This window comes from Panthera tigris, chromosome C2 (assembly GCF_018350195.1).
Source record: "Panthera tigris isolate Pti1 chromosome C2, P.tigris_Pti1_mat1.1, whole genome shotgun sequence".
Classification (NCBI taxonomy): Eukaryota; Metazoa; Chordata; class Mammalia; order Carnivora; family Felidae; genus Panthera; species Panthera tigris.
Genome location: NC_056668.1, coordinates 130283222 through 130308273, shown reverse-complemented (window position 1 = coordinate 130308273; position 25052 = coordinate 130283222). Strand labels below are relative to the sequence as shown.

At 42.2% G+C, this 25052-nt stretch overlaps 1 protein-coding gene across 14 annotated transcripts in view; it reads left to right on the top strand.

Annotated features, from left to right (window-relative positions):
• Positions 1 to 25052, top strand: part of NEK11 (NIMA related kinase 11) — a 291065-nt gene that overhangs the window by 173014 nt on the left and 92999 nt on the right. For all 14 annotated transcript variants that reach the window (XM_042998267.1, XM_042998263.1, XM_007087384.3 and 11 more), the window contains 2 exons: positions 1093 to 1253; positions 23837 to 23897. In XM_042998267.1, coding sequence (XP_042854201.1) covers positions 1093 to 1253; positions 23837 to 23897 — 222 coding nt within the window. The remainder of the gene's footprint in view (positions 1 to 1092; positions 1254 to 23836; positions 23898 to 25052) is intronic.

The following is a 25052-nucleotide window of genomic DNA, read 5'->3' as shown; positions in this document are numbered from 1 at the left end:
GTTTTACTGGAGAAATTGGAGCTCAATAAGTTCAAATACCTTGTCTAGGTTCTCCTGTAAGAGGCAGTAGAGCCGGATTCCAACCTGATTCTCTGACGCCAAATTCCATATTCCCCCCCCAAGAAACACAGAGTAGCAACAGAGGGTTGAAAAACAGTGCTGTTTGTTATGATTTAGAAGAATTTATTTAGAAGAATTATTTTGTTTATAAACCAGACAATGGTGCAGAGCCTAAAATGCCCATGGTTTTAATATGGTGGGGTGTCACTCTGTAATTTGCTCCTTTCCCCAAGGACATTTCCCTATTTCTAGGCCTTCATTAGTAAATTGGAGTTGATATCACTGTTTTTTTGTGATCCAGTCTTGGCCTTTCTTGGTTGAAACCATTATAAACACCGATTATATTTTTAGTTAGTAATAACATTTCATCATGTAACTTAGGTAGTCACTTCTTGGCATCAACTTAAGTGAGTGATCCTTCCTTTTTAAAAACAATAAATGCCACATATAGATGTAAGTAAGCAGGGTCCCAGAGTGAACGCCATTTCAAAAGCCTTCATAGCCTATTAAAAAAGAACCGTAATGTTTTCCCCAGCTTGCCAAAATGCCATTCCTGTATAGCCTATGCATCTTACCTGGTCTCACCACTTATTCTTTAAAAAAGAAATTCCCAGGAAGAGTGCTGTCATAGTTCTACTCCAGCTGCCTCTGCAGAAGTTTTGTGTGGGTGTGTAAGAGAGCCCTGCAGGCAAGGCATCTCATCCTGCTTCTGCTCCTACATCCCCTCCTTTGTAATAAAGATTTATGCCTCCAAGAGATCATTTCTTCTTGTTTCATGGCTTTATTCTTCCACCTTCAAAATATGGTTGCTGGTAGAGTCATTCCTCCTTTCCTTTATGGGTTTAATTTTGCTGAGTATTTATTACATTCAACCAGAAGCTAGATTTCAGGAAGCTAAGATTCAGCTCTACCCTCCTGAGAGCTTTATCAGCACAAACATAATATACATCTCTGGGAAAATATAGGAGATCCTAGATTTGTTACGATTTTAATGACTGGTAGGACTCGATTGCTGTTTATTCTTTATTTCAGACATCCCGGAAGACCCGCTTGTGGCTGAAGAATATTATGCTGATGCATTTGATTCCTGTTCTGAAGAAAGTGAGGAGGAGGAAGAAGAAATAGTGTTCTCAGGACCAGAGGAAGAGGTTAAGGATGAAGGACCCCAGCCTGCTTACAGAACAATCCAACAGGTATATGCTGCTCCCCAGTGGATATAGTGGAACTGTCCGAGGTACCGATCAGGCTGTGACTTCCCAGAGGGTCCAGGAAGTCTTAGAACCTGAAGTGGGAGATGGGTACTGGGATTTGTTACAAAGGTGCCATGTGATGGGTCTTTATTTCCAAGGTTCAGGGGAAGGCAGGGCCCCATGGAATTCTTAGAATCTGCTGTGGACCATGTTGATTAGGGAAGGGCTAGAGTACCCAGTACTTAAGCAGGTGGGAAGATGATATGTGCTACACTGAGGAGCACCCTATATACAGCTGTTGAATAAAGAATGCAAGTGTCTCTTTAGCAGAGAGAAGGGGATTTTTTAAAATATACTCTTCTGGGGGCAACTTTTCTTTGGCTAAGGTCATGATCTCACAGCTCATGGGTTCAAGCCTCACATTGGGCTCTGTGCTGACAGGTCTGAGCCTGGAGCCTGCTTTGGATTCTGTGTCTCCCTCTCTCTGTCCTTCCCTTGCTCATGCTCTTTCTCTCCCTCTATCCCAAAAATAAATGAACATTAAAAAAATAAGTATATATATATATATATTTATGTGTATATAAATTTATACACACACATACACACACACACACACACACACACACATGCATACTTTTCTGCCTGGTTATAAGATTTTTGAGTCATGTCCTAGTGCACAAATTAGTTCTGGAGTTGAGGCCCAGAGATCCTTGGCTTAGGGGATGATCTTTCTGGCCACTCCCAGCCTTTGTGGGCCCATCCTTACATAAAGCGCTGGAGTCTCTCAGTGTTCACAGATCTCCTTAATGAGCAAGACTAAGCTCCGTTGTGTCATAGGCTAAGAAACATCCCTGGAATGTGATTTCTCTGTTGGGTGTCTACAAGAGAGTGAAAAGCAAGAAGTATGTGAGGAGAAAGTGGATTACTTTGGGCAACTTATGCTCATATACTTTATTTTCTTCTTAGGCCATAACATGTTAACCTTTCCAGTCCTAAGCTTTCTTAAGGTACAAAAGGTTTTTAATAACTGGGAACCATTAAGCTACTGAAATAGAAGTCAATCAGGGAGTACATGTGGCAATGGAAACTTAAGTCAGCAGGATTAATTGAAGTTTGTATATAATCTATTCAATACTTTTTAATGAAGACTAAGCAATCCATCATAATATTCAATAAATAAGACCAACAAGAAATGATTTATGTATTAAAAAAGGGAGCACCTGGGTGGTTCAGTCAGTTAAGTCCGACTCTGGCTCAGGTCAGTTAAGTCTGACTTTGGTGGGTTCAAGCCCCGCATCAGGCTCTGTGCTGATAGCTCAGAGCCTGGAGCCCGCTTCAGATTTGTCTTTCTCTCTCTCTGCCCCTCCTCCACTCACATTCTGTCTCTGTCTCTCTCTCTAAAATAAATAAACATTAAAAAAAAAGAAAAGAAAAGCAAAGGAGAGAGAGGCACGGAGAAGGGAATCAGAAGGGTGTGGATCTGAGGTTAAGAAGAGAAAGGGACGAGAGAAAGAGAAGGAGAAAGAGAAAGTATGAGCAAGAGAAATTAAGAACAAATACATGAAAAGACAAGCAAATGAATGTTGAGAAAAATATAGTCAAGGCAGAGAGTGATTCAGCATGTCAAAATAAAAATTACTCTCCTTATACTATTTCCCCATTTCCAATGGACTCTGGTGACCAAATAGCACCTAAGACCACAAAATGAAAATTCAATTTCCATGTTCTTCTGTGCCACTGTCCTAAGCAACTGAGGCAAATATATATATATATTTTTTTTTAATTTTTTTTTAATGTTTATTTATTTTTGAGACAGAGAGAGAGCATGAACAGGGGAGGGTCAGAGAGAGGGAGACACAGAATCTGAAACAGGCTCCAGGCTCTGAGCTGTCAGCACAGAGCCCGATGTGGGGCTCGAACCCACGGACCCGAGATCATGACCTGAGCCGAAGTCGGCCGCTTAACCGACTAAGCCACCCAGGTGCCCCCAAATATATTTTTTTAAGTTTTATTTATGTAAGTAATATCTGCACCTGACATGGGGCTCGAACTGATGACCCTGAGATCAAGAGCTGCACACTCTTCCTACTGAGCCAGCCAGGTGCCCTGAGAGACAAATGTTACAATATTATAGAACCATAATTCTGTGCCTATGGTTGCAAAACACATCCATTTTTGCCAGAGCATTGAGTGGCAAAATTTTAGCTACTAGTATTATTACTTTAAAATGCTTTTTTAATAGTATAAAACTGATTCAGAAGATCACATGAATAAAATGTACAGCAAACACCACCCAGGTCAGGAAATAGAACTTTAGTAGCCACTCTAGAAGTCCCATCTTTGGCATAATTGTGGGAACACAGGGTTGGAAATCAAAGTGCCTGTAGATGAGACTAGCCTTTGTTAACCTACAGGTTGTGTGACCTTGTGCAAACAAAATTTCACTGTGCCTCAATTTTCTAATCTGTAAGGTGGGAGAGAGAGACAAATGGTTCCTACCGCATAGAGTAGTTTGGGAGTTAAATGAAGCAATCGATATAGATTACTTAAAATAGTGTCTATATTGAAGTAATAATGAAGTAATTAATAATGAGATATTAGCTATTATTATGATGAAGTTACCCAGCCATCTTGTGTTTTTTTAATGATATTTCCAAAACTGTTTAATGTTAGAGTGAGATTTTACAACTGTAATATAAAAAAAAAATCCCTTCTTTTTATTTCTTAAGGCTAATGGTAAATATAGGCCAGCAGTTTTGCTCTCTGGGCTGCACATCTGTCACATGTGATATGATAGTTGAAATTCCCTCCACACGGTGAAGCATTAGAAAAAGCAGAATGATCTTCTTGGAATGATACCACAGGGGTAGAGAAACAGATACAGGCTAAGCTTTGTGGATTGATTTTAAATCTGTAAGGACAAGATGCTGAGACCTCTCACATACATGTTGGTATTTTGTCTCACAAAACCCTGTCAGGTAGTTATTCTTATTTCTGCTTTCCAGATGAGGAAACCGAGTCTCCAAGAGAAGCAACTTGCCCATGGCCACACAGCTAGGGAAGGCTCAGAACCAGGCACAGGCCCAAGTCCGTCATGTCCTCAAGCCAGTATTTTTTTCTGGTACAAAAGGTGTATCAACCTAGAATTAGAGATAGGTAACTACAATCCCTTTTGTTTTGCCTAGTAGTTTGAAATAATTTCCCCCTCCTGAAAGGTGGTGAGTGTAGGGTTGTGATGGTTGTCTCCTCTGCCCTTTCTAAGTTATTTTATTAGCAACACACAAATTATAGTTACAGAAGTCCATGCCGAAACCCAGTCACCGTTGGCTGTGTAGACTGGGTGAAACCTGCAGGCCTCGCTGGGATTTTCCTCTTCTGCCCTCTCCCCGGTCTCACCCTTGACTCAAGTGTGTCCAAGGTCTGCCTAGGTGATTATTGTGCCCAAGGCTTTTATGTGACTAATCAGATCAAAGTTGATTTTCCTTCCTTCGGAGGCAGCAAAAGTCTCACAGTTTGTGTTTGATGGAAGAAGTGCTTTCAAAAAGAAAGATAGGCACGGGCTTCATTGGGATTGATTGCTGAGTCCCTTGTGCCACCCATGACAATCTTTTCAAGCAGCAGCATCTCCAAAGCAGTTTTATTAAGCACCTAATTGCTGTTGATCGTCACTTGCTTCTCTGCTGCTTTCAGCAGAACATCAACAGCACCTTTATCACAAACCATTATCATACCGTTGATAGCTGCTCTGTGAAGTCTGTGGTCGCTGAATCAGAACCAGCCTCATAGGTCTCAGGAGAAGGGAGTTTATAGCTGTCATCATCACAGGGTTTTCAACAGTATTTGTGGAACCTGTCACTGAAAAGGGTTTTGCTCTAATGGACATGCTTTAGGGCTGCAGATTGATGGGTGTGTTCAGAGACCCTTATGTGTTTCCCTTGCTGCCTTGACCATCATTTCCCTCAGTAAGACTAATCAATGAATCAATGTCCCGTGTGCACCAGGAATCCACACGCTAGGTAGACCATAATGACTTCACACAGAACTCCCCTGGGAAAGGCTCTGTTGTTTAATGAAGGTAGCTTTCATCAATACTTGTTTTAAGAAGGCTCTTAGGACCACGGTGTTTGTTCTTGCCAAGACGAAGGGCTGTGGAGGCCCATTTTTCCAGCTAATTCTGTAGCTTTCACCAAATCCTCTAGTGGTTTTGAAATTCTCTCCACACAGTGAAGCATTAGAAAGAGCAGAATGTTCTTGGAATAGTGCCACAGGGGCAGAGAAATGGATACAGGCTAGGCAAGGCCTAAGAGTCTACTGAGGACTCTTGGATCAGGTCATCATGAGAATATGTGCCTCTACAAGTGTCTTCTGTTAGTGAAGTTATTAGTTTTATCAAATCCAATTGGTATTATAACACTAACACCTAACATCTCTAGAACCTTTATTCTATGCCCTGTACGTTATACGTTGTGTCAGGTCAGGTCCTCTGGGAAACGGATGACAAGATAGAATTGGGGAGAGCCTCAAACCACAATGCTGGTCTGCATCTTTGAGGGTAAGGATGGAAGGGAAAGAAGGACTGGATGGCATTGTCAGCGTGCAGGGCAATTGATAGGAGAGCCCCAGAGCAGAGACTGCCCTGCCCGTCAGAGGAAACCAAACTGGGCAGGAATGGCCTGGCTCTGATATCCCCAAGCTCGAACGGGCTGGGAGCTGCCGAGCAAGAGTGGATCCTGAGGGGCAGTGGCCGGGGGTGGTCAGCTGACTCCACAGCTTCACTGTCAGTAGGCTGGCTCTTGAAGAGAAATGGAAATGCTGCCCCCCCACCCCACCCCCCACCGTCACAGCCACTTCTCGCAAAGGCCCTCTGATGCATGTGTTGTAGTGCAACTACATCAAACTGGCTGGAATTCAAGAAAGGGTGAAGGTGAGAAGGTGAGGGTGAGGAAACAGGGAGGGTGAGAGAAAGGAAGAGAGTGTGGATTAGTGATTTCAGGCAGTTCTGCCTGACATTTGAACCAAAAAGTGGGTGTCCCCGATGGAGAAAGAGAGCTGAGAGCTATAAATCCACTCTCCCACTGCCTCTTAGGGCCCGTGTGTATCAGATGGAAAACATCTTGGTGCTTTGAATTATTGTCCTAGACTCACAGTATTTAAAACTACTGTTCTTCATAATCTGCAGTTCCTAAGTGCAGCTCAACTATTTCATTTGGTGCTCTAAAAGAAACAGCACATTTTGTCTGTAATTCATTACCGTATTAAGCACTGACTTTAAAACTCATGTTCCCTGAGGGGCGCCTGGGTGGCTCGGTCAGTTAAGCGTCTGACTTCAGCTCAGGTCATGATCTCACTCCTTGTGAATTCAAGCTCCACATCGGGCTCTGTGCTAACAGCCCAGAGCCCGGACCCTGCTTCAGATCCTGTGTCTCCCTCTCTCTCTCCCCCAACCCCACTCATGGTCTTTCTCTGTCTCAAAAGTAAACATTAAAAAAATTTAAACAAACAAAAAACTCATGTCCCTTGAAAGATGAGACTGCTGTGAGATCCTCACTCTGCACAAGGGGAAACTGAGGCATAGAGAAGCAAAGTAACTTCTCCAAGGCCACACAGTTAGCAAGAGAGCTGCTGCCCAGGCTGACACATTGTTAAGCCGCTCCCTTATACAGTTTTCTCCCGGCACAACAATTTAGTTATAGCAATTATAATCCCTCTTCCGTGATGATTGAATGAACATCATCATGGAGGTGAGGGAATAGCTGAGGGGCCACTGCATTATCTGACCTGTTTTACCAAACAGAATTACTGAGCTGTGCACAAAGGAAAATTGATACTGATTCTAAGAAAAGTGTTGAATTGTGAAAATTGAAACCAAAAAGGAGCCTGCCTCCCAAATCTGTTGTGGGATACAGATCTCTCTCCTCCTCCTATCTTCTTGTTTGTTTGTTTTAATAGAAGATGCCAGAGCTCTTGAGTCCAAACTGTAGGGCTGATTTCACTGCTATTTTGCATGCCTTGATTAATTTACCTTCATGGGTGGGAGGAAACAGTTTTGGTCTTGAATTGACCTTAGATGGCATCAGTTCTAAGAAACAGCTAGCCCCATTATTTAGTCATCTCTCCATCAACATCCCCCTGGCCCATGTCCCAGGCTATAAAGCAGCCACCCTTGCTGAGGTGTTAGTGGACTTTGATGGGACAGTTTCCACCCCTGCCCCTATTCCAGCCCTCATTTCCATCATAGCTGCTCTCCCTCCCCTCTCTACCATTTCTTGTCCAGGATAAAGCATAGTTCATTGCTGGTGAGACAGGGACCAGCAACACCTTGCTCTGGGACATAGCTTTGCAGAAGGCCTTCAGTCCCTAACCTTTTACATTAGATCCACTGTCGTGTTGAGGATCACACCTACACTTTTTGCCCCAATCCCAAAGAATGGAGGAAGAAGAAGGAAGGCGATAGGGTGGATAAAGACAAAACCACACTGAGCAGGAGTGTAATGAGTCTGTGCACTCCTTTCAGCATTGGTGGTGGGAGCCCCCGCTAGCCTCCACCAACTCCTTGTTGGCGGCTGAGCAGAGGTCCACAGCAGCTGGGAGAGCAAGGGGACAGCAGTAACCCACACCGTGCTCTGCCGTGCTGCTCCTGGAGCTGGGGGTGAGTGTGGTGGAGTGGTGTAATCTGGGTTTTACAGAGCTGGTAAGCCTACTCGGAATGGCACCTTTGGGGCTTTCCTCTCCAGCAACCCCCCCCCTCCACTGTGCCAACACCAATTCCTATGTCCATAGCTATCATCTGACCTCAGGTGCCCTAACCATACAGGGTATAAGAGAGTCTGCAAAGAATAGGAAGTTCCTCCGAAACAGCCCTTGCAAGCAAGGAGCCCATCCTTGTGATTCAATTATACAGAGAAGTTTAATCTTATTTTCTTTATTCATCTGGGAAGAGAGAGTGAACACCGTTTCATGGTGTGTAGTCTAGGAAGAAAGGAATGTGACACATCTGAGACGTTGTCAGAGGGACTGTCCTTTCTATGTAACCTGCTAATCTGGAAGTACATGGGTCCACACCACGCCAGAGAAAACAATAATCATTCTTAATAAATCAGAGCCAGCCCAGCAGCATGTCTGGTGCCGTGCTGAGTCTTATACGTACCTTATCCCATTTTATAGTCACACACACACATTATGGAATGAACATCTTCCATCTCACCTTACAACTGAGGGTGAAACAGAAAGAAAGAATAACTAATTTGACCTAGGTCACCCAGTCTATTGACAGAGCTGGAATTCAAACCAGCAAATATTCCTTGTCAACTAGACATTTGAGCTGCATATCGAACTGGATGTAGAAGTTAGTAAAGGAGAGGAAAAAAAGACACCTGGGACATAAGGGACAGTTCCAAAAGGTGTGAACACATGACCAGGTGATTTTAAATCATGTTGGAAACAGAAGGCCAAGTTTTCCACTTACTCTGTGGGGTTTATGTAGGAATAAAGCTAGAACTGGAGTCAAAAATCGTAACTAACCTGCAATAAAGAACTATGTGTTGCAAGGGCTACCTTTTGCAACATGAACCAATAAATGTTCCTTAAATTGCAGGACTTTCTTCCCTAGACTATTGGGCATGTGGCGTGAAAAGAGAAAAACAGTTCATCAAGAACAAGTGAGCTGTTGGGAGGGAGTGGGTGGACTGGGGGCAGGCCCCTCTGCACCTGCTGCCTCTCGAGAAATGGATCACAGCAAAGGTACCAGCCTCCCTGGCTCCTGAAAAATTCATTGCCCAAGTTCCTGGCTGGGCACCGTGATGCCACTCCAATGGCCCTACTTTCTCTTCTCTTCTCTCCATCCTTTACATTTCCAAACTAGAATCCAAAATGTTTTAAGAGTTCTGTATCGGATACCTATGAATGTCTGTGACCCGAATGTAACCCCACGGGTACCAACTTGCTGCGAACCTGGGCATTAATACGAGACAGCTGCAGTGAGAAGGTTTTAATAATGCAGAGTAAACAAGGCATTAGCAGTGAAATGCGGACACATTGACAGTCACGTTTCGGTGACTCCGAATTCAGTGACAGAGGCGGTTAGTGTTACAGGAGCCGGAGGGGCTTGTTTGCAGTTTGAGTTTTGCAGATGTGGCTCTGTGCTCCCTTCACTACACACACTTGGAGACCTTTTATCCTTGACAGAAGGCGACCATTGGCAGTGAGATAGGAGTGAAGACGTCAGCTTCCAGATTCCAGGGCAGGCTCCATGAAGGTGCCATCCGCTCTGTCCTATGGCTTTGTACTAAACGGCACCCTCTGTCTTCCTATGAATTATGAATGCAAATAAGCGAGGGCTTGCCTTCTAATGAGATGAAAGCAAGATGTGAAAGGTACATCTGAGTGTGCAGAAAATGGATAAGGTCACCTTGAGGTGTTTCGGTGTCCATAACTTAGTGACATTTTTCAGGATATGGTGGATGTAGTTTGTAAGAGAGTAAACAGTAGCTTAGTAAAGCAACTCGCAGGAAAGAACGCAGGTGGGTTGTTGCTTGGATCATTCATTTACACATCGCACGCCTGAGTGTTCTAGGCACTGGGTATGAGGCAATGAACAAAAGAGACACAATGCCGCCTTCATGGACATCCCACTCAGCGCTGTGTATTTACAGAGTACCCGTAGGCTGTCTGTCAGCTCCCAGATGTGTCTTCCATCCTTGAGTTTTGTCTCCCCACAACTCCACATTCACATACCTGGTGTTCCTGGGAGTGGGGTTAGGTATCATGTGGACTTCTAATAGACACCCTGAACTAAGCACGTCCCAAAGTGAGCTAATGCCCCAGTCCAGATCGGCTCCTCCTGAGTCAGCCTTGACTCATGTCCTTTCACTCAAATTCCACATCCAGTCCAGAAGCAAAACCTGCTGACTCAATGTTTAGAATATGATCACCTCTACTTCTACGGCCAGAGCCACCATCACCTCCCCAGTGTATGATTGCAGTAGCTTCTAACTGACCTCCCAGTAACCCTCCTTCTCTCCACCCCATACTTGACTCAAAGTGAAAGGCACAGTCTGTTCAAAATGACCTTGCAGCATCCGTCATTGCCCATGGAAGAGCCTCTCCTTTCCATCACTGGGAGAATCACCCTCACCCATCCCCCTTCAGTCATATTAGCCTCTTTCCTGTTTCTGGAACACACCAAGCATGTTTCTGCCGTTGAAAGCCTAGAATGCCCCCCTGCCCCAGATACACAAATTATTTTGCTCCCTGTCTACCTTCAAGTCTGTGTTTCTATGTCATCATATTGGGGAGAACTCAGACTACTTATAGAAAATAGCACTTGCTGGCCTGAGAAGTCCTGCCCTTTCCCTGCTTTCTTGTCCTCCATAGGTCTTTTCATCATCTGACCTACAACTGTTTATTTGCTTATTCATTTATGGCCTGTTTCCCCCACTAGAATGGAAGCTAGTAGGGCAAAGATACTGTTTGTATCACTGCTGCATTCCTAGCACCTTGAACAGCATTTGGCACGGAGCAAATACTGAGCAGATGTTGTGGAATCAATGGATGAGTGAATGCCTGCCAGTGGACAGTCTAGTGATACAGGTAGCCAGCAAGCCAGCATGCATACAGCTGGGGCAATGAGGAAAGGAAGAAGTGGAAATGATGGAGTAAATGGGCTCTGGGGGGAAGGGCGGGGATGCCCACTGAGCGGGGGTGTCAGGTAGAATTTCTAGAATGAACTTTCCAGCTGTGACCTGAAGGACAGAAAAAGCCAGCCCCTCGATGTAAGGGAACAGAGCTGGGAGAGTCTCAGAGAGGAGGAAGGGTATGTAGGAAGGCCCAGGGTCATGAAAGGGCTTGGCAAGTTTGAGAAATTTCATAGCGAGCAAGAAGATCGATGTTAGTTGGAGAGGTCAGGCTACATCATGAAGGTCTTGTGAGGAGAGCGGATTTTATTTTAAGTGCAAGGCCAATCCAGTGAAGGGCAACTGAAGTAAAGTCTTTTTTTTTTTTTTCAAGTTTATTTATTTACTTTGAGAGAGAGAGAGCATGAACAGAGAAGGGGCAGAGAGGATCAGAGGATCCCAAGCAGGCTTCATGCCGTCAGTGCAGAGCCCAACATGGGGCTCAGTCCCACGAACTGTGAGATCGTGACCTGCTCTGAAATCAAGAGTCGGACACTTAACTGACTGAACCACCCAGGCACCCCAGTAAAGTCTTAAAATGAATCGATGGCAGTAGAAATCGGCACAACAGTAACAGTGGAAGGTGGGGGTTGGCTGGAAGGAGGCATGAGGGAAATTCCAGGAATGACAGGGGTGTTCTTTATCTTATTTGGGGTGGTGGCTACACGAGTGTATACATTTTCTAAAACTTAGCCAATAGTACACTTGAGATCTGGGCATTTCCCTGCATGCAAATCTTACCTTGATAAAAATAATACATCATCAACAAAGTCATCAAGACAAGAAAAACTACCCTCCCCCCCAAAAAAACTACAACAGAATTGTGGTATTCATACATATATAATGACACTTGTAAGTCAGCCTGTCTCAAGGCTGCTTCTTCGGCAGTCTGTGGCCCAGGCATGACTTTGCAGCTTCGGGGAGGTCCCGGGTACACTCAAATGAGGTGTCTTAGGAAAAAGTGAGTCCGGAATGACTGAGCATGAGTGGGCAAAGGGGTTTTGTGTGGTTTAGTTTCACCCTGTGGAATGACTGACAAGAGGTGACCAAGAGGTAAAAGAAACCAGCCCTTCACACCCTCACAGCCGCTGACATAGGGACCCTTGAGTGGGAGGATGTGCCCCAGGGTCTGAGTGAGATGAGGCCGAGCTCCCCTCTGTGGCTGGAACTGTAAGGGAAGGTTATGGCCACTTTGTACATCCATTTATAGAGCTCTGTTTGGGATCGTTCCCCCGACAGAAATGGTGTCGGGCCTGGCCGCACGCCATGTAGGTATCCATTCCCATTTATCCTGGGCAGCCTTCAGCCCCTGGAGACATAAGACACTTCACAGCTGTGAAACTGTTCATGTCTGTGCTGCTATCTGCTGAGCCTTCTCTGGATATGCCTTGGGGAGTCAGCATAGCCCACCTGCTGGCAGAGGGCTGACGGTGCTAGATGCTGACAGATGGTGGAGTTTTCGCCACCACAAGGTGTAGGAGCAGACCAAGAACGCTCTGGGACGTTCTTGAGAATGTCTAAAGATACAATTGCTCAGGGCTCCTGGTGCCCAAACTGAGCCCTTATCCCAAAATACGATCTTCTGACAGCTAGTTGCCTTTCATTCATTCATTTGTTCATTCATTCACTCATTCAGAATTCATTCCAAGAAGGGCACAACATTGTGAACTTGTTTCCATTTTACTGATACAACTGCTAGATCCGACTGATCGATCTATCTATCTTCAGCTTCAAAGAGAACTGTGTAAATTGTTTTCATTTACCTAACTTTGTAACTAACGCCTCTCTTCTTCAACTGCTCAAGTTTCAGACTTGTGTAACACTTCTTTTATTTTTTTTCCAATATATGAAATTTATTGTCAAATTGGTTTCCATACAACACCCAGTGCTCATCCCAAAAGGTGCCCTCCCCAATACCTATCACCAACCCTCCCCTCCCTCCCACCCCCCATCAACCCTCAGTTTGTTCTCAGTTTTTAAGAGTATCTTATGCTTTGGCTCTCTGCCTGTAACACTTCTTTTAAATAAGTGCTTTGTTTCTTTTTAGCCAATTTGCAATTCTTTTTCTCTCACTTAATGAGAGGAAGACATTCATGGTGGTGGGGTGGGGAGTGGCAGAGTGAAGGACACAGCATCTTTATGTCTCTGCCTTCCTCTCTTTGGGCTCCTTCCTCTGCAGTGTCTTCTTCATCCAGATAAAGGTCAAATGTCCTTAGACTTTGGACAACAAACCTCATGGGACTAGGACTCTCTGTGAGGGGGTTCTTATTGCTTTGTTCCCTCAGGGGAATAAGTGACTATCCACAATAGCTTGAGAAGCAAATTGCTTCATAAAGAGATTTCTTCAACTGCATTACCCATTCCAACAATTTGACCAGGAAGTTAAGCTGGTTCACTCCAAGATGCTGAGCCATATTGACTGTGTACCAAAAAAACATTTTTGAGCATTTTGTTTAGCAAACACATATTACAATTAATATGTGCCAGGCATGGATCTATGCATTTTACAGATGCTAACATTTAATCCTCCCAACAACCCATTTTACAGATGGGGAAATGGAGGCATGGATAGGTTAAGTAATTTGCTCAAGACACAAGACTGGCAAATGGCAAGGCCATATTTAAACTCAGGCAGGCTTGTTTCAGAGTCCATGCTCTTAACCACTAGGCTGTGCCCCTCTCCCTTGGTCCATTCTGTAGAGCCTCAGCTTTGTGCCAGTGGCCAAAGGATTTTGGATAAATCCTAAGTCCTGCTTCATTCCACCCAGTCTGGCCACTGGGATCAGACTCCACTTGAGAGGGATTGGTTTAAGATGAATATGCAATCCATTGTGGCCAAAAAGTGTGAGGATATATATTCTTGGAGAAGAGGGGGTCTGCAAATGCATGGAAAGTAACATACTCGTGCTCTTTGTTTAAGCCGGTTTATGTAGGTTTTTCGTTAGTTGTAGCTGAAACTGTCCTAGGTAATATAGATGCTAAATTAAGATTCTTTTTCTTTTTCTAGCAAGAATATTGGCATAGAAATATGGTGGTGTAGTTATTGGATTATATTTTTCAAAACAGCTTCTTGTCAACTTTCAAGTAAAAGTTTGAATTTCAAGGAACAAAGCAATGCTTGTGATATGCACAGCTGACAGTGTCTGGGGCTTTCCTCTAGCACTAATTATGAAAAATGTAAGATGCCCTGTAGTTCTGGTTTGATATATACCTTGTAACTATGTTTTGACTACCTTGTCCTGTTATTGAGTATCCATATGCAAATGTTATTAAGAATTTGGTCCATTGCATCTACCAGAGTATTAGATCCCAACAAAATAATGCTCATAGAAAGTCTTCTTCCTGTAAAGGAAAACTGCTTTTTCTACACCACTGAATTCTTTATGGTTGGGAGATATTTATGTTTTCCAGGAGTCATACTTCTCTAATTGTATCAATAGTAAGTTGACTAGGTAAACAACAAGTGGTTGACAATGATAGGGTGTTTTGTTTTGTTTTGTTTTGTTTTGTTTTGTTTTGTTTTGTTTTGTTTTTTTACAGCCCAAAGAAAGGTTTCAGAACATTAAAAAAGTGTTAACTCAAAGCTAACATTTAAATGAACTTTTGGGGACGTCTGGGTGGCTCAGTTGGTTAAGCATCTGACCTCAGCTCAGGTTATGATCTCACAGTTCGTGAGTTTGAGACCCGCGTCGGGCTCTATGCTGACAGCTCAGAGCCTAGAGCCTGCTTTGGATTCTGTGTCTCCTTCTCTCTGCCCCTTCCCTGCTTGCCCTCTGTCTCTCTCTCTCAAAAATAAATTTAAAAAGTTAAATTAACTTTTAATTTCCAGTGTATGCAAGAGTCAAAATATTAAAGTGTCTGACACTGAGCACTTCAGTGATTCTTTTGAGTTTTGCCACTCTCTAATTCATCATGAAAATATCTAGTACCATACTTTCCACACCAAAGTTCCACACATATTTCTTGAATGAAAATAAGAGTAAAGGGGGAGATTTTGCTACTGTTTTAAACATATATTATAATGTGTCTAATATATTAATATCTGTGGTTTCAATGTAAGTTCTATGGTTATACACCCCCCCTCCCCCCGCATGTACATATATATGTTTGGACACACACATCCCACTATCCTAAATGTCAGGAAAGAAGAGGCATCATGTTCTTGCAGCCATGCAGGGAAGGTGAAATGTCTTAGTCTTAGCACTTAAATAGTTCTCCCTCATGGAGATGACTTTAGAGTTGTGAGCTACATCCACATTGTGGTCAATTAAAACTATAAACTCAGGTACTCTGGAATAGAACACAACAAATATGATGCCATGTGATTCCATGTAAGCACAGTGGGGTTTTGCCCTCCAGGGGATATTTGGAAATGTCTAATGGTGTGTTTAATTGTCACAACCTGGGATGAGGGAGGGTACTAGTAGTGGGTGGAGGACAGGGATACTGCTAAACACCCTACAGTGCACACCAGGGTCCCCCACACAAGGAATTACCAAGCCCAACATGTCAATGGTGCTGTAGTCAGAAAGTCTTGAGTTGGCAAAATAGGTGCTCATGGCATTTCTTCCCAGCTTAAAGTAACATTCACACTAATTGAATAAAAGAGAATTCTCTGAGGCAGATAGACCTTTCTAGAACAATCCTCGTGGCCCGCTCATTACAGAAGTCTACCTGAACTCAATGTCCATAACATTCATGTTGGTTAAAGTTTGCTCTTGAAATTGTGGTCCGTGGACCAGCAGCATCAGCAGCTACTGAGAGCTTGTTAAAATGCATAATCTCAGCCCTACACCGGACCTACTGAATCAGATTCTACATTCTTAACCAGATCCCTGGATGATTCCTACACACAGTGAAATTTGAGAATCATCGGGTAAGAGGACTATGTATCTACTGAATAAAAAAAGAACAGCTAGTTGCTTCCCAGACACTCATTGGCTGCTTTAATGACATTAACTCTGAGAACAGTCAGCCACAAATGTTTGCAGACCTCATCTCCAAAGCTGATAGGCCAAGAGCTCCATTTGCTCAGAATACAAAACAAGATTGGAAAGCCTCTCTATCACAAGTGTGAGGTAGAAATGGCCCCGTGCAACAGTTTCCTGTTAATTGTTTTCCCATTGCCCCTTTTAGGCTTTTCTCCACAGGTCAGCAATTAAAAGGATAGTGAGATGGTAGCTAGTTTACTGTGGTGATCACTTTGTAATGTATATAAATGTTGAATCACTATGTTGCACACTTGAAACGAATATAATATTGTATATCTACTACACTTCAGTTTTTTTCCAATATATGAAATTTACTGTCAGATTGGTTTCCATATAACACCCAGTGCTCATCCCAAAAGGTGCCCTCCTCGATACCCATCACCCACCCTCCCCTCCCTCCCACCCCCCATCAACCCTCAGTTTGTTCTCAGTTTTTAAGAGTCTCTTATGCTTTGGCTCTTTCCCACTCTAACCTCTTTTTTTTTACACTTCAGTTTTAAAAAAGGGGGAGAGTGAGAAATTAATTGAAGCACATTGAATTTTAATACTCAAATTAACACAGGGTTTGATACAGGTCTGCCATCACCAAATGTGAGTTACTGATTCTGAAAATACTTTTCTAGTTTCATCCTAAAACCCTTTGGGTAACTGTGACCTATGTTTGTAAAGTTAAAGTATAAAACCCTTTCAGTTAATCTATGCAGAGGAAAAAAAGCAAAACTGTGCTCCATCCTTTTTCTAGAAGTGGCTCCAGAATCTAAAGAATCCTGGTTCTAATGTGAAGTGGCAGGATGTAAATAACTACATGCAGATATCTACTAGCTGAAATGCTAGTTCTTGCTAACTGTTTTAAGTAAAGAGATTTGAGGGCAATGGTGGGAAAGTGGCATTATTTTTTAATCTCAAAGAACTAAAAAAATTCTTTAATTGAAAAATTAAAGGCATTAGTAAAGATAACCAAACAATCTTTCCTCCAATGAAGAGGAGCTTATTATGTATAACAGAAGAGAGGTTCTCTTAGTAGAAAATTTTACTTGAACAAAAGAGTAAGGACAGGAAGCTTGCAGAAGTCCCAGGACTAAATTCAGTAAAGACACTTGGGGATCCTAGAATGTATGAACTAACACAGGAGGCTCTGTTAATCTATTTGTTCACATGAGGATTTCCCAAAGTATGTTCCTGCAACTTTCACAGAATGAACTAGCTTTCATGGGCAATTAGGTTTGGGAAATACTGTGTTAAACAAGATTTTAAATCTTTACTAGAGAGCTTTTCAGAGCTTTCAATATGTTCATGAAAGTTGTGAATCTCCAAGATATCATACACAGTATTTCTGAGACGTATTTTCATAGATTCCTTTTAAAAAGTTCTAGGGGCGCCTGGGTGGCTCAGTCATTCAGGTGTCTGACTTCAGCTCAGGTCATGATCTCATGGTTTGTGAGTTCAAGCCCCACATAAGGCTCTGTGCTGACAGCTCAGAACCTGGAGCCTGCTTCCGATTCTGTGTCTCCCTCTCGCTCTGCCCATTCCCCACTCATGCTCTGTCTCTGTCTCTGTCTCTCTGTCTAAAATAAGTAAACTTTAAATAAAAATTTTAAAGTTCTTTGGCTCATATTTTGGTAAATATCAGCAAATGTTTCGTAACAGTAGCAGCAGGGATGGTTTTGTAGACTGAGTTGATGAGGGATAGTTTTCTTGAGGCCACAGTAGATGAATCTGTGACCCAGGGAGTAAAGGTTCCGGTTCCTCAAGGGTCACAGGGTCTGTAGGATGAGTAACATGAGGCTTGCTAGAATGTGGAATTGGGAAGAATAGTGAGCCAGCCCCAGGAAGAACCAACCATGAAATGAGGAAAGCCTGAGAGACTAATGAGCAGAAAGCTAAATTTGGGATGAGCAATTCTAAACCTGACACTCACATGCTCCATGTGAGGCTTTTATCCCTTAACAGTTACACATCCCACAGTGCCCAGTGGTGTGGACCCTGTGGTGGCAAGGCTGTGGCCCACAGTGGGGTCATCTTTGGAAACCACATGCCTCATTTGGGGACATTCGGAAGGTAGCAACAGGAAGTTTCCCAGAAGGTTCACGAGAAGGATTTCACCAAAGGAAGCTCCAGTTTGGGGACAGCCTGTCAGGTCATATCTGTCTCTGGGGTCAGCTCAGAAGGAGTCAGAAAATAGCCCTATGGTAAGACATCTGAGAGGCGAGAAGAAAAGACAGGTTGAAGCACGAGCTGCACAGTCAGATGGCTCAAAAGGAAGCTCTGCGGATAAAATCCTCCAAAAGAATTCAGTGGGGAGGATGCACTCAAAGTTTGCACAGGATTGAGAAGCTCTGAATTTAAGTAAAACGTGCAGTGAGGTAGAAACAAGAATATTCTGTCTGTTGTTCTGGTGTGGCTTTTCTTTCATCAACATGTTTGGAAAAGGTTTATGGATTGCTTCCTGTGTGCCCAGCTCTGAGCATGTATGGTTCTGCACTCATGTAGCTCACGATAATGAACAGAACATTAATTTTCTCTTTGGAAAAGTGAGTCAAAACAAACAGAGCACCGTGATAGGGCTGGCTGTGGTGGTGGAAACATAATTCAGATAGGTGCTCAGAGAACCCCTGAGCATGTGACAGAATGTTGTGACCTCAAGGATGAGAAAGGCAGTCCCTTAAATATGTGACACAAGAGCGTTCTTAGCCAATGAGAAGGGCCCCAAGGTGCAAACGATCTTGATGCATTTGAAGAAAAGAGAGCAATGTGGTCGGTGCATAGTGAACAGGAGGGAAATAGGAAAGAAGTGAGGTTGGAAAGATCAGGAGGAGCTGGATCACACAGAACATGGAAAAGCCATGATAGGATTTATCCTATGTACAGAGGGCTAGATTTTACTCTGTGCACAGCAACACAGTAGTTGCTCTTGTGAGGGAAATGGATCGAAGTGAAACCACAGTGGAAGCAAAGGAGTAAGGAAGTTGTTGCATGGTCCAGGCAAGAGATGATGGTAGCTTGAGCTAGGGTAGCTAGGGTAGTTATTGGATTTTTGTTTACTTTTAATATGTGGCTCTTTCTCCTTTAATAGAAAAAAAAAAAGGGGGCCTTTGTATTGGTTTCCTGGTTTGGCTTCTGTGACCCTACCAGCCACCTGATTGTGGAGAAGACGTATTGCACGGGAAATAATGGGATTTCCTGCTGAAAGAGGATGGTCTGTTATACTCTGGGACACAAGCTCATCCCTCCTGGCCTCAGTTCATGTGCCCTCTTCCCTTCCATCTATGGAAATGGGTGATATGTCCTCAAACCATGGGCTAAGTAAGGCTCATCTGTTCTCCCTGATCTTTGTATACATTTGGCATATAACTAGTATTCAGTAAATGTTTTCTGAATGGAATACAGCTGGGTAATGAAGTGACCTTGTGTGTGTGTGTGTGTGTGTGTGTTTGTACTAACTAATTGTTCACCATGACTAGCTCTAAGGTGAGAAGATCATCTGGATTATTTAGTCAGACAGAACTTGCTGATATTTAAATGAGAATCTGTGCAGTATGATTTTTACAGCCCTGTAAAGATACCACCTGACTTTTTCCTTTGACATGCTTGCTTTCTGCTGCCTAAACTTTTGCTATTAGAAATTCATTCCTCTGATATGAGGTTATATCCCTTATTGAAACACAAATATCCTGAGATAACACATGAGCCTTATCAATTAACTTGGCTTTAAATGGATATACCATATCTTTTCTTGAGTGAAAGCAAATTTTAATGAGAGGAGGATGAAACAAAGTATGAAGTAGCTCATTGTGAAGAAAATGCTCTGCTTGGGATGGATGAGAGTGTGAAGATAAGGGCGAGAGCAGAGAAAAAAGGACCGTTTCTAAATGTTTACAGTCTTTGGCTCAATAATTCTACTAACCTAAAGAAATAATATTAAACATGGGGCCATGATGTGTGTCCAAAGATAGTCACTGCAATATTACTTACAATAAAGAAAAGTGGAAGTAACCTGGAGGTCCAATGAGGGGGGCATGGGTAAATAAATGTGATATGGCACTAGAGTGCAATATTATGCTGCTATTAAAATTATGTTTCTGAAGAATTTTTAATAGCATGGGATGAAAGTCCAGACAAAACTGCATGGGTGTCTGTGTATTCTGTGTATACTCTACATCTGCACTATAACTTCAAATATCTGATACACAGATCTATAACTTCAAATACCCTTTCTACCTCTTATTAGTTGCATGAACCTAGTCACATTATGGAGTCTGTATGTGTCTCAGTTTTCTCAGCTATTAAATGGGGAGAACAATAGCGCCACTTAGTTGAGTTTAAATAAATTAATACATGTAAGTTGGTGCAACATTGGCACATATTAAGACTTTAGTAAAAGTTAGTATTCATTCATTCATTCGTTCATTCATTCAATTGAATTAGAATTATTTCTGCCCTCCCCACACCCTTGTACAGGATTCCCTATCCTCTGTGTTGGGAAGATATAACTGAAATGTCCCAACCATCTGGATGCTTCCTACAACCTGACTCCGGTTCTTGCTGTTTCTGTTGCTTGCACTCAACTCAAATACTTATTGTGAATCTCCATGTTCTGTGGCAGGCACAGTGATTGGGACTTTTTAATCTTTTATGTCTCTGTCCCTTTCCCGTCCCATCCCATTCTGCCCAACTCTCTTCTTCCACCCATTGACTATTTCCAACAAGCCATATCCTGTTCTAAAGGCTTTTTATTATTTCATTCGCTTTTCATAAGAGCCCTGTGTGAGATACAGGACATTATTCTCCTCACTTTACAAATGAAGAAAAATGAGGTTTGGAGAGGTTAACCTACTTGACTAAGGTCATAGAATTAAGAAGTAGTATGCTTTTTCCTCTACTTTCCCAGTAAGGATGAACTTTGAGTGGGAAGAGCCCTGCTGTCCACCTAGAGGTAGACTATGATCTAAAGAGTAGATGCCAGTCTTCTGTTTTACTTACTTGCAAATCACGGAAGCTGGAAGAGACCTGGGCAGGTGAGCATTTAGCATGGGTCATGTTCCCAGGACTGTGCGGGGTGCTGGATAAATAAAAATGTAAAGTACATGATCTGCCATCTCAGTTTATTTAGTATCTCAGTTATCTTTTTACTGTGTGACAAAATGCTCCAAAAATTAATGGCTTAAAACAGTGATTTATTGGGGCGCCTGGGTGGCTCAGTCAGCTGAGCGTCCAACTTCAGCTCAGGTCATGAGCTCACAGCTCGTGAGTTCGAGCCCCGCGTCGGGCTCTGTGCTGACAGCTCAGAGCCTGGAGCCTGCTTCTGCTTCTGTGTCTCCCGCTCTCTCTCTGCCCCTAACCCATCTGCATTCTGTCTCTGTCTCTCTCAAAAATAAATAAACATTAAAAAAAAAAACAGTGATTTATTGTCTCATGATTCTGTGGGTTGCCTAGACTCACTAGAAAGTTCTTCTTTTCCATGTGATATTGTTTGAAGTCACTCACGTGGCTGCATTTGGCCGGAAGCTTGGCCTGGGGACCAAGTTGGCCTCGCATATATAGATGCAGAAACTAAGACCTGAGAAGTCAAACTACTTGGCCTAGGCCAGCACACTTAGTAGAGCAGCAAGGCTTAGAACCTGGGCTTGCTGGGGTGGTGTCATCACCTGTGTGTGCCAGTGGGTGCTCTGCTTTTCCTTTGACAGAGCATGTCTCTGCCAGTTTCCTCTTTGCCTCAAGGCTGTCCCTGTTAAGTTTGGAGACCACAAGGGTACAGAAGAAGGAAGGGATCTGTTTTTTCTTCTTCTGGATTTCCTGCCTCCCTATTCCTGGGCTGGACACCAAGGTCTTCAGTTAGTGCTTTGGCCTCATTGACCAGGATTGACCAGACATATCTTCTTCATCATTGCCTCTTCTATACATCAGCACATGAAATGATCCTGGGTTTCACCACATTCATAAAAAGTGGTCCAAATCCCACCAGTTGTTATATTATGAAATAACACACTTATGTAATATTTTAGTCTATTATACCATAGTACATTTTTTTCTAAAATTCACAATTACTCCAATATGAAATGTGTTGCTTGTTTTGAAATGGAGCAGATGAGCCATAAATTATTAACTTCCCTCAGTATATTCACAAATCTGAAAATAATTAAGTGATTCCTTTTCCCCAGATCATTATGACGCTGTTGTGGATATTTCTAGCCACTTGGGTAGAGGGCAGATATTTATTTTGTATTAGAGACAATATTTGTTGCCAAATACAGTTCTGGGATCCCTGTAGCCCTCAGGGGGGTATCTGACTCTCACTGAGAGTTAAGGCAAATAAGAAATACAATTCTTAGATTTATGACCCTATGAAGACCACACATTTCCAAAGAAGAGCTGGTAGAGGCACTCACTAGGAAAAAAAAATATTCACTTCATTTTTGATGTATTGAATAGATGATATAGATTGAATAAAACCATTTCCCCATTCTAAGTAGCATTTACTATTTTGTTGATTAAATAAGTAATATTTGTTTATTGTAGAAAATTTAGAAAATACTTAAGCACACCAAAAAGAAAATAAATATCATCCACAATCTTTCCTTATAGTCAAAAGCACTGTTAACATTTTCAGTGTATGTTCTTCCCATCAGAGAAATAGAGGAATAGATCTATAGATTGATATGAAGAGACTGAGATACAGATATACATATACATACAGGTGTTTTTCTTGTAAAAAATTGGATCATTCTACATCAAGATAAAAAGGTTTTGCACAGTGGAAGAAACCATCAACAAAATAAAAAGGCAACCTATTGAATGGGAGAAGATATTTCCAAATGATGTATCTGATGAGGGGTTAATATCCAAAATATGAAAAGAAATTATACAACTCAACACTAAAACAACAAACAATCCAATTTAAAAATGGGCAGAGGACCTGAATAGACAGTTTTACAAGAGACATACAAATGGCCAACATGTAAGGATGCTCAACATCACTAATCATCAGAAAAATGCAAATGAAAACCGCAATTAGATACCATTTTATACCTGTCAGAACAACTAAAATAAAAAATACATGAAATAACAAGTGTTGTGAGAATGGGGAAAAAAAAGGAACCCTCATGCACTGTTGGTGGGAATGCAAACTGGTACAGCCACTGTGGAAAACAGTATGGATGTTACTCAAAAAATTAAAAATACAATTACCAGAAGATTCAGTAATTCCACTACTGACTCTTTGCCCAAAGAAAATGAAAACACTAATTTGAAAAGATATATGCACCCCTATGTATATTACAGCATTATTTACTATAGCCAAGTTAGGGAAGCAACCTAAGTGTCCATCAATAGATGAATGGATAAAGAAGATGTGGTATGTCTATACAATAAAACATTAGCCATAAAAAATGAAATCTTGCCACTTGCAACAACATGGATGGGCCTAGAGGGTGTAATGCCAAGTGAGAAAAAGACCAATACCATATGATTTCACTTATATATGGAATTTAAGAAACAAATGAACAACAAAGAGAAAATCGACCAAAAAAAAAAAAAAAAACCTGCTCTTAAATACTGAGAAAAAACTGTGGCTGCCACAGTGGAGGTGCCAGGGCAGGGGGGTGGGCAATGAGTGAAACAGATAAAGGAGATCGAGAGTACACTTACCTTGATGAGCACTGAGTAATATATGGAAATGTTGAATCATTGTATTGTACACCTTAAACTAATATATATTAGTTATGTATATTAACTAATATACTGTACATTAATTATACTTCAATGAAAAAAATTTTAATGGGATCATATCGTCAAATAATTTTGCAACCAGTTTTGTGTGTGTGTGTGTATGTGTGTTCTGTTTTGCCTAAATGTAGCAAGAACATTTTTCTATGTCAGTAAATATTCTTCTGTCATACATGGAAGTAAATCTGTCTTGTTTTGACAGGACAGTGATATTGAAGCACTGGTCAGGTGTTTGGAAAATGTCCTCGGTTGCACCTCTCCAGGTAAGTTGCTTCAGATTCCAAAATGTAGTGATATGTGCTGATTCTAATGGAATATCCAAGGAGTAGAAAAGCTTGGGAGGAATCTTACAGATACTTCAGTCCAGCGTCTTCATTTTATACAGGAGGAAACTGAGGCCAAGAGAAGTTGAAAGTCTGGCACAGGGCCAGGCAACTCAAAATTTCTTAGTGTAAGTGATCCCCAGTCTCCAAGGATGAAATAAATAGTTGAAATTCAGTGATCCATTGTGATCCACCAGTGGCAGTGCATAACAGGCTTTCCAGGTTCCCTGGAAGAGGAACCTGTAACTCTTCCTGTAGAAACAGGTCACACTTAGGCATGCAGCCAAGTGTCCATCACTCTGAAGGTCAGTCAGTTATTGGAAGTGATTTGGTCTGAAAAACAAAGCTGAAATTTCTTTAGCATTGTCTGTATGATAAATGGGATTGCTGAGCTTCAAGGATAAAACCCTATTTCTTAGTTTTTCTTCTTTTTCTTGAATCTAAAAAGCCCAGTTTGGTAACTTCTAGCACTAGATGATAAATTGTCACATTGGTAGACTAATATTGGTAGACTAGCAGAGGTTATACCAATAGGCCCTGGTGAAAAAGGCTGAGATTTTTTTTCTTTGAAATTTGATTGTGAGTTTTTAATTTAAAGTTTTAAATTTCATGACCAAAAGTGATCTCTTAAAAGGGAGTGGCAGGAATAAAGATCATGTGTCCAGGAGGCTACGTTGGTTAAGCATCCAACTTTGGCTCAGGTCATGATCTCACAGTTTGTGAGTTCAAGCCCAGCATTGGGAGAGTTTGAACTCTGCTTCAGGTGAGCTCCTCCCCCGCTTTGGGCTCCGCGCTGACAGTATGGAGACTGCATGGGATATTTCTCTCTCTCTCTCTCTCTCTCTCTCTCTCTCTCTATCTGCCCCTCACTCATTCATACCCCTCTCACTCCCTCTCTCAAAAATAAAGTGTTCAGATGTGCAGGCATTCATCACTATTTTATTAGAAGCTTTATGCACAGTTTATAGCCTTTTGTAGCTTATTCCACTTCTCTGTGTGAAGTTTCAGTCATAACATAGCTCCTGGATTTTTTTCTCCTGATCATCATGGTATGATCTGTTCAATTGCACATCAGTAACACTTACTAGGTACATT